This window comes from Leuresthes tenuis, unplaced genomic scaffold, assembly GCF_036924035.1.
Source record: "Leuresthes tenuis unplaced genomic scaffold, fLeuTen1.0.hap1 SCAF_10, whole genome shotgun sequence".
NCBI lineage: Eukaryota > Metazoa > Chordata > Actinopteri > Atheriniformes > Atherinopsidae > Leuresthes > Leuresthes tenuis.
The window spans coordinates 648,502-658,494 of NW_027325364.1; the positions used below are offsets into that span (position 1 = coordinate 648,502).

The 9,993-nt window shown below is 48.7% G+C and overlaps 1 protein-coding gene across 1 annotated transcript; it reads right to left on the minus strand.

The window, feature by feature from the left end:
* Nucleotides 1–438: 438 nt before the first annotated feature.
* On the minus strand, nt 439–8,948 carry LOC140315864 (cyclic AMP-responsive element-binding protein 3-like protein 4). Its single transcript, XM_072393454.1, has 10 exons — nt 8,782–8,948; nt 6,901–7,029; nt 6,064–6,337; nt 5,820–5,935; nt 5,655–5,744; nt 5,478–5,584; nt 5,121–5,189; nt 4,883–4,967; nt 4,173–4,266; nt 439–3,778 (listed from the first exon to the last, which is right to left on the minus strand). The coding sequence occupies exons 2-10, from the start codon at nt 7,024–7,026 to the stop codon at nt 3,489–3,491; spliced, it is 1,251 nt and encodes a 416-aa protein (XP_072249555.1). The 5' UTR covers nt 7,027–7,029; nt 8,782–8,948; the 3' UTR covers nt 439–3,488.
* Between the last annotated feature and the right edge of the window lie 1,045 nt (nt 8,949–9,993).

Consider the following 9,993-nt stretch of genomic DNA (forward strand, 5'->3'; position numbering starts at 1 on the left):
GCAGGTAGGAAACACACAATATCCACTCAGCTACAGGTAGGAAACACACCTTATCCACTCAGCTGCAGGTAGGAAACACACCTTATCCACTCAGCTGCAGGTAGGAAACACACCTTATCCACTCAGCTGCAGGTAGGAAACACACCTTATCCACTCAGCTGCAGGTAGGAAACACACCTTATCCACTCAGCTACAGGTAGGAAACACACCTTATCCACTCAGCTACAGGTAGGAAACACACCTTATCCACTCAGCTGCAGACACCGAGGCAGCAGACCTATGCTTTCATACAACACTTTGGACCATAACTGCAGAAGTAGGAGGTGCAGAAAACATCATCTGAACTCTTTCAAAGGTCCCTTTTTAATCCTCTGAGACGTTGGTCGGTGGAGATATAATGAAACCAATAATCATTCTCTGAAAGAAAGGGACAATAAGTCAGTCTGATTGTTTCTTTTTATTCAGATTCAGTGAATGAAGGCTGTGAGATCAGAGCAGAGCGAGGACAAAATGTTCTGTTTCAGGAAATAAAAGCAGCTCGGATACAGCATCAGCAGCACTTTGATTAATAATATCTGGTTTTAATCTATAAAACAGGAGAAAGGCCACAAAAAAGCTGAGAGGCAGATGTTAGATACATGTGACCAGGCTGAATGTCTTTAAACTTCCCTTTAAGACGCTCAAACGTGCCGGAAAACACATTTAAAGCAGCTCAGAAACAGACAGAAAACAGAGCTTTATCATCCTCATCTTTACAGGGAACCGGTTCAGCCCAGTTCAGCCCGGTTCAGCCCGGTTCAGCCCGGTTCAGCCCAGTTCAGCCCGGTTCAGCCCGGTTCAGCCCGGTTCAGCCCAGTTCAGCCCGGTTCAGCCCAGTTCAGCCCGATTCAGCCCGGTTCAGCCCAGTTCAGCCCGGTTCAGCCCGGTTCAGCCCAGTTCAGCCCGGTTCAGCCCAGTTCAGCCCGGTTCAGCCTCCGTCCCAAACAGCTGCAGAAGGCCTCATTGCAGGCTCATTCTTTGCATTTTACACAGCTTTAATGTGGGTTTGAGCGTCTTTTCCAAAGCATCAGGATGGGATCTGAAAATAACTGGAACAAAGTCATGGAGGAGGCCAGAGCCGGTCTGTGGCGAACCGGGCCGGCTGCTGCCGCCGGTCTGTGGTGAACCGGGCCGGCTGCTGCCGGCTGCTGCAGGTAACGGGTTCAACACTGGAGCCGGAGGTTTTAGATGGAGTCTGTCTCAGTTTAGCTTTGAGCCGCTGCAGAAAATCAACACTTTAAGGCCAGTTTAACATTTCTGTGACAACAGAGACCCGATAAAACATGTAAAAATTCATGTAAAGTTCATAAAAAGTGTCTCATGAGCTGAAATCAGCTCCTAATTGACCACATCAGACTTTAAATAAAGGATTTAGTTAAATTACAACAGTTTTATGACAGTTTATGACGGATGTTCCAAGTTAAAAAGGACAGATTTTATTGGTTAAAGTTACATTTCTGATCACCAGGTAAGAGTCGACCAACATTCTCCAGGTCCAGGCAACAGACCCGGACCGTGGTTCTGCAGAACCGGACGGGCGGCTGCGCTCCGTAGCAGGCTTCAGGTTGGGGGTCGCTGTTGCTATGGCGATTATTTTGGCTTAGATACAGTGTGAAAGTGGGTCTTTATGTGTGCCGTTTTACACGTTTAACCTTTTATTTAGTTAGAAACCAACAGACCAATCAGAGTAAAGGAGAACCCCCCCCCCCAATCCCCCAGCAGCGCCCCAAAAATAACCAGAAGATCTCTGAAAGTGAAGATTCAAAGAGACCCACCACACCAGCCCGGTTAAATCAGACGGCTGATGCTGATGAGCTCGTTTATCTGGTTTATCTGGCAGTTTGGTTACCGTGACGACGGTCACAATCTGCCCCGTGAAGAAAATACAAAACAATAACGTCAGTTATCTTCATTATCGAGGGAAAGGCGAGGAGCGTCTGTGGTTTCAGTGCTGGGGGGTTAAAGCTGGACGCTATGATGTCCATACAAGAGAAATCTGTTGAGCTAAAGAACATTAGCCTACAATAAAGAACAATTCCCCAGAAATAATCTGTAATCCAGCTTCATTCACAAAATCAGCAGCCCTGACATCAGATGACAGAAAATAAGTCCCTTTTATGATTGATTTCCCAACAACTCATCCTTTAAAAAAACTATTTTCCCTCAGAAAAGCAGATATCCTACTTTAGCCTGTTAGCCTGCTACGCTACTAGCATGCTAACAGGACAGTGGACTTACTTCCTGCCTTTATTAGCTTCTGTGTAAGATTATAAACGCAGCGACAGGTCCGTTAGGAGCTTAGAGTTATATTTCGGTTGTTTTCAGAGTCAGACTCTGTGTAATTTCTGTAAAACAGAAGTTTTTGTGCTAAAAGTCTCAGAGATCTGTCATTTTACTGAAACAGTGAGGGTAGCGTTAGCATGAGCCAAGTCTGATCTGATCTCATTTAAGAACCCAAACAGAAAAATGACAATTTTCTAAGAAAGAACAAACTGTTTTTAGTACCAACAACAGAAATCTGCATTCAGTTGAATTCCCAATTCAGTGAAAAATGGAAAGTAAAGCAGTAGTTCAGCGAGTTAGCTTAGCATAAAGACTGTGAGCAAACTTCCAAACTGGAAGTAGCACCAGACAAGGTTAACGATCCCCGCTAAGCTGAGTTAATCATCTGCTGGTTGTAGACTCAAACAGACCAAACAGACACCAGATGGAATATAAAATGTTTACAAGCTGGGATGGTCTGGGATAAATAATGGGATGGTCTGGGATAAATGCTGGGATGGCCTGGAATAAATGCTGGGATGGCCTGTGATGGTCTGGGATAAATGCTGGGATGGCCTGTGATGGTCTGGGATAAATGCTGGGATGGCCTGTGATGGTCTAGGATAAATGCTGGGATGGTCTGGGATGGTCTGGGATAAATGCTGGGATGGCCTGGGATGGTCTGGGATAAATGCTGGGATGGCCTGGGGTGGTCTGGGATAAATGCTGGGATGGTCTGGGATAAATGCTGGGATGGTCTGGGATGGCCTGGGATAAATGCTGGGATGGTCTGGGATGGCCTGGGATAAATGCTGGGATGGTCTGGGATAAATGCTGGGATGGTCTGGGATAAATGGTTGGATGGTCTGGGATGGCCTGGGATAAATGCTGGGATGGTCTGTGATGGTCTGGGATAAATGCTGGGATGGCCTGTGATGGTCTGGGATAAATGCTGGGATGGTCTGTAATGGTCTGGGATAAATGCTGGGATGGCCTGGGATAAATGCTGGGATGGTCTGGGATAAATGCTGGGATGGCCTGGGCTGTTTTTCTCTCGTTTTAATGAGCCACCGTCCTCCTCCTTCAGTCTCGGAGTGTTTTGTTCTCTGAATTGGCCGCCATCAGCTGCAGTGTCTATGACCACGGCACCGAAGTCCAGTTGTGGTTGTCGGTCGGTCGCAGCCCGACTACATCTCATCAGCATGTGCCAGTGTCGTCGTGTCATGGCCTCCTTTTCGGGTCACCTGCACAGCAGCTGAGACGTTCCCCGACTGGCTTCCCTCATGGATCATCCCATCAGACGCCGCATTTTCTGGGACGTCGACAGGTTCCTGGAGACCAGCGGCGCCCTCTGGAGGCCCTGATTGGCTGAGGTCAGGGGGCGGCGGTGAGGAGTCGGCGTGGAGCGTTGGAGTGCCGGCGCCGTCTGCCGTCAGCTGCGAGGACGCTGGATCTGTCAGGATGTTTCTGGAAATAACTACAGAGATCAAAAGTGAGGATTTCTTCTTCTGCTGCGTTTAATGTTCATTAATCAATTTCTTTTTTAAACACCGACTGAAACAGATTTCCACACATGAGCAGATGGACTTCTTTCAAAAAGTGTAAATTTACTTTGTTTTAACTACAGAAATTTAAATTAAATTGTGAATCGTGGAGTTTTTTGTGGTTTTTGGAGATGAAATCAACAAAATTTCATAAATACGATTAGTTTCAGAGGTCAGACTAATCAATAAAATGTAAAGAAACAAATCAGTTCCTGTTTAGAGCGACATGTTTAAAACAAAGCAGTAATATTTAAACTCCCCAGCAGACAGGAAGTGATGTCAGCAGGAAGTGATGTCAGCAGGAAGTGATGTCAGCAGGAAACCAACCTCCCGTGGGTCTGTAGTCCTCGTCTGCAGACGGGCGGCGGCTGAACGGACTGAAGCTCGGCAGGATGATCAGACCCAGCGAGACCAGGATGATCTGAGGACAGGAGCACAGCGTTGGTCCTGCAGAACTCTGGTCCTGCAGAACTCTGGTTCTGTCAGAACTCTGGTTCTGCAGAACTCTGGTTCTGTCAGAACTCTGGTTCTGCAGAACTCTGGTTCTGTCAGAACTCTGGTTCTGCAGAACTCTGGTTCTGTCAGAACTCTGGTTCTGCAGAACTCTGGTTCTGTCAGAACTCTGGTTCTGCAGAACTCTGGTTCTGTAGAACTCTGGTTCTTCAGAACTCTGGTTCTGTAGAACTCTGGTTCTGTCAGAACTCTGGTTCTGCAGAACTCTGGTTCTGTCAGAACTCTGGTTCTGCAGAACTCTGGTTCTGTCAGAACTCTGGTTCTGTCAGAACTCTGGTTCTGCAGAACTCTGGTTCTGTCAGAACTCTGGTTCTGCAGAACTCTGGTTCTGTCAGAACTCTGGTTCTGCAGAACTCTGGTTCTGTCAGAACTCTGGTTCTGCAGAACTCTGGTTCTGTCAGAACTCTGGTTCTGCAGAACTCTGGTTCTGTAGAACTCTGGTTCTTCAGAACTCTGGTTCTGTAGAACTCTGGTTCTTCAGAACTCTGGTTCTGTCAGAAACGGATTGATCTGAGGCATCGTACCAGTAGGCAGGTGCTGGTCTGGGCTCCTTTGCTGACCGTCTGTGTGATGAGAGACTGAAGCTGTCGCAGCTGAGCCAGCAGAGACCTGAGAGAAACAGTAACGTAACGTCTGTTCTGAATCACACCAACCGGTCCGAACCGGTCCGACCCGGTCCGAACCGGTCCGACCCAAACCCAAAGAAAGGATCAATCAGGAAAATAATCAGCAGATTCACTCTGAATAAAAACCAGCTCGTACATGTTGTGTTTCTCCAGCTGCTCCACCGTCCTCTGCAGCTCTTTGTTCTGAGCCGAGCACGCCGCCGCCCTGCGAGCGCGCACGTACGTGCACACACACGCACACACACACACACACACACGCACACACACACACACACACAGCCAGTCAAAGGTCAAAAACGACAGAATTATCATTGAAAGCTGCGCTCTAACAACACATCAGAGGAGGTCTCTGCTCCTCCTTCTTCTTCTTCTTCTGTTGTGTTTGAACCAGCTGCTGCTCCAGCTGCTGCTCCAGCTGCAGCTGGTTCTGCTCCAGCTGCTCCAGCTGCTGCTCCAGCTGCTGCTCCAGATGTTTCTCTCTGGCGTGCCTTACCTGCTCTCCAGCCCGTCGATGTACTCCTTCCTCCTGCGCCGGCTGTCCTGAGCCGACTGCTTGTTGCGGATTTTCCTCCGGACTTTCTTCAGGATTCGTTCCTCCGCCTGCGGGTGAAAAACGGTAAAATCATGGCTGTCGCCCAGCTGCGCGGCGCCGGGTGTGATGGCGTCTGACCTTGGTGAGCGGCAGGTTGCTGGGCAGAGACATGCCCTCCTCCGTCAGCAGCTTCTGCTCCTCCTCCGTCAGCTGCAGGTCCGGGAACAGCTGCAACAGCAGAAGAAGAGTGAGTCCTCCGGGTCAGGGGTCACCTGGGAGCGCAGCTCGGACAGGAAGTCTCACCAGGTCTCCGTCGAGGCTGGCGCCGCTCAGGCTGCCGTGGGGCCGGGCGGCGGAGACCAGCGGCAGCTCGCTGACGATGCACGAGTCCGACAGCAGCAGCTGGGAGCTCCACTCATCTGGAAGAGGACGGCGGCATGTGACCTTCTGACCTTTCAGTTTTAACAAAGATGATGTCACTCGGCTCTGAAGCTCCGCCCACTTTCCCCGCCTCAATCTAAGCGACAGAAAACACAAACGGGCTCACCGAGCTCGATGGAGATCACGTTCTCCTGTCCAGGTTTATTCTCAGCTCCGCCCACAGCGCTGATGTCATAAACCACCTGGTACACGGTCGCCGGAGGCAGCCGGCCGGTCGCCGTGGTCACGGCTGTCGCCGTGGTGACGGGACTCTCCACAACGGGCTCCTCAGAGATCCCGCTGTCGCTCTCTGATGAGGGGTCTGTCGCTGGCCCGCTGCAGAACACCTCGTTGGGGTCGACGCCGTGAAGGACGTCCTCTGATTCGCTGTCGTGGAGCGTCTGCGGAGGCAGGAACCAATCAGAGCTCTTCATTTAGAAACAGGACATGTGATCTGAAGCGAGTGGTCAGGGACCAACTGCAATTTAAAGTTTTAGCAGAAGAAGAAAATATTTCTCATTCAAATTTAAATGATTTTTGAAGCAGAAAGAAACGACTGAATTAATAGATTATTAACAGATTAATAACACGTTATTAAGACGTTATTAACACATTATTAACACATTATTAATAGATTATTAAGAGATTATTAACACATTATTAACAGTCCGCTGCTCTGAAGCTGAACTTTACACCTGAACGCTTCCATCTGGCATCTTTAAACTTTTATTTAACAGAAACAAACTGATTTTCAGCCGGTCTGTGATGGACTGGTCACCTGTCCAGGTGTGTCCTGCCTCTCAGCCAATCACAGCAGGGATATGCTCCTGACATTTTATGGGTTTATTTCTGTGAAGCTTTGTTCTTGAAAGGAGAATAAAACGTGACACATATCAGATCTATTCCAGATGTTTCTCTATCTAAGGTCATGTGACCCACTCTTCCCCCTCCTGGGGAAACTCACACCATCGGGGTCCCAGTCCTGCAGCGGTTTCTCTGAGCCGCTGGAGACGAGTTCGGAGCAGGAAGCGTCAAGCTGCCAGCCGCCCGCCGCACATCCGAGGAACAGCTCGCCGCTCTCTGCGTCCATCACCTGAAACACAGCAGCAGCTCAGCGGGTCAGAACATCTGGAGCTACCTGAAATCTAACGAAAACCTTCTCTCAAACGGGTTGGAACTTCTTGTAAAACATGAACTGCACTGGATGCTGAAAGTGTCTGTTGGCAGAAAGCTGAAAAGCACACAGAGGTGAGGCTGGAGGACATCCTGCAACACGCCCATAAAGGCAAACTAACACCGGCACAACCGGTCTGACGCTGAACCTGATCCACCGGTTCCAGCCGAGCCTGAACCAACAGAGAGCCTTTAAATCCTCGAAATCAGACCAAAGACAGTTATTAAGACAGTTATTAAGCCCCCGAACAGTCCTGATCAGCCCAAAGCCACTGAAACATGTTCAAACCTGAACATAAACCCAGAATCTGAGGCAGAAACAGAGTTTTTTCTCAGTTCTCAGCAGCTTTAAAGTGAATCTCTGCTCTGAGCTCCTTTATTCTCCAACACAGCCTGAACCCTCTGAGACAAGCTTTCTGTCATTTCTTTAAGGAGTCTTCAGGAATAGTTCTCCAGGCTTCTTGAAGGACATCCCAAAGCTCTTCTTTGGATGTGGGCTGCCTTTTGTTCCGTTCTCTGTCAGATGATCCCACACTGCTTCAATAATGTTGAGGTCCGGGCTCTGGGGAGGATTCATCCCTCCATAAGACCTGTTGCCACTGATTTTCAGTCCACTTCTTGTGTCATTTGGCACAGCTCAGCCTTTTCTCCCTGTTTCCCTTCCTTAAGAACGGCTTCTTGACAGCCACCCTTCCATGGAGCCCATTTCTGATGAGGCTTGGGCCAACAGTAGATGGATCAGCTGAAGGTCCAGATGCATCTCTCAGGTCCTGTCAGGTCACAGCTGGATTTTTTCCTCTTTCTTAAGGACATCACTTTCAGATCCTGTTCATCTGCTGGAGATAGTTTTTTAGGCCTGACACTTCTTCTTTTGTCCTCCACTTGTCCAGTTTCCTCAAATGTTTTAAGGACACACTGCACACCATGCTGAGATATGCCAAGTTTTCAGCTGATAGCTCTTTGGGAATCACCTTGTTGCTGCAGAAATCCTATTTTCTGTCTGTCAAACTGTGTTTTCTTTGCTGTTTTTCATAGATGCAGCTAAAGAAATGGGAACAAATGATGTGTCTCTGTGACAGGCTGCTGGTAACAAAGTGCCTAAAGATCCAGTTTAAAACGGCTTCTTTGCTAAGTTGTCTGTTCTGTGTCGACACAACACTGGTTCATCCCTTGAGTTAGGAGCCTTTTTTCTGCCTGAATGGGTCAAAGGTCAGAGTTAAGTGGCTGAACAGGAACTGGGTCTGGACTGTAAGCAGTGCTTCACCCACTAATCAATCAAGCCTTGATGTGAGACTTTGTTTCAGAGATTCTGCAGAACTTTACCAACATTTAAGAGATGAAACTGATCAGAAATTAATCAGCATCTTCCTGATGAACATTAATGAGCTCAGAAAGATGGATTTATTGTGTTATTTTTGGCAGAATAATGAAGATTTTCCTGTTCAACCATGACTAAAAACTTTATTTCATGTGGAAACACACTGGTTCTGCAGCACGTGTCTCCTGACGTCACTAATTTAATCGCTGCTTTTTCATCACTTTATTATTCATGATGCCTGGGATCCACTAACTTTCCAAGACTTTCCAGGCCCGTCACCAACAGTCTGTCCCGGAGTTTTAACAAGGCCTGATCCTGTTCAGCCGGATCCCGAACAGAGGGGCTCATACTCACAGATCACACTCCGGGGTCTTCTTCGGTGTTGCTGTTTCCGGTTCGGGTGGTCCGGTTCTTCATCGGAGCGGCTCCTCCGCCGCAGGATCCTCTGACGCACACACAAAGAAGCGAAAAGTCCAGCTGGCTGAGGTGAGCGCACCGTGACAGCCTCCCGTTCCTCCTCCTCTTCCTGCGGATCCGGGCCCTCTGGGTCCCCCTGCAGGTGGGTGTCGCCACCTGTTGTTCGGGAGCCACCAGGCGGAGGAAAACGGTTCGACCCGGTTTTAAATACCAAGAAAAGAGATGAACTGAAATAAAGCGAGAATCAGTGAAGATAAACTACAGTTTCAGGATGAGATCTGATTAATGTGTGGCTCCACAGAGCAGCCTGACACTCATTTCAACTCCTCTGTTCTTTATTGGCTGAGTGATTTTTCACAGGCATCATGGTGCAGAATCTATGGCCTGCTTTCATTAAATATTTAAAAAGAACCAGAAAAATATCACAAACCATCACAAAGAAACTCTTTTGATTTTAGAAAATAAACATCACGGAAGAACAGATTCAGACTTCTTCAATGTGAAAAAAGATCATCATTCCCACACAAATTAACCCTGAAACATCAGGACGAACGGAGGAACGTCAAGGAGGAACGTCACCGAAGAACGTCACGGAGGAACGTCACGGAGGAACGTCACGGAGGAACGTCACGGAGGAACATCAAGGAGGAACGTGACGGAGGAACATCAAGGAGGAACGTCACGGAGGAACGTCACGGAGGAACGTCACGGAGGAACATCAAGGAGGAACGTGACGGAGGAACATCAAGGAGGAACGTCACGGAGGAACGTGACGGAGGAACATCAAGGAGGAACGTGACGGAGGAACGTCACGGAGGAACGTCAAGGAGGAACGTCACGGAGGAACATCAAGGAGGAACGTCAAGGAGGAACATCAAGGAGGAACGTCACAGAGGAACGTCAAGGAGGAACGTCACGGAGGAACGTCAAGGAGGAACATCAAGGAGGAACATCAAGGAGGAACGTCAAGGAGGAACATCAAGGAGGAACGTCACGGAGGAACGTCAAGGAGGAACGTCACGGAGGAACATCAAGGAGGAACGTCAAGGAGGAACATCAAGGAGGAACGTCACAGAGGAACGTCAAGGAGGAACGTCACGGAGGAACGTCAAGGAGGAACATCAAGGAGGAACATCAAGGAGGAACGTC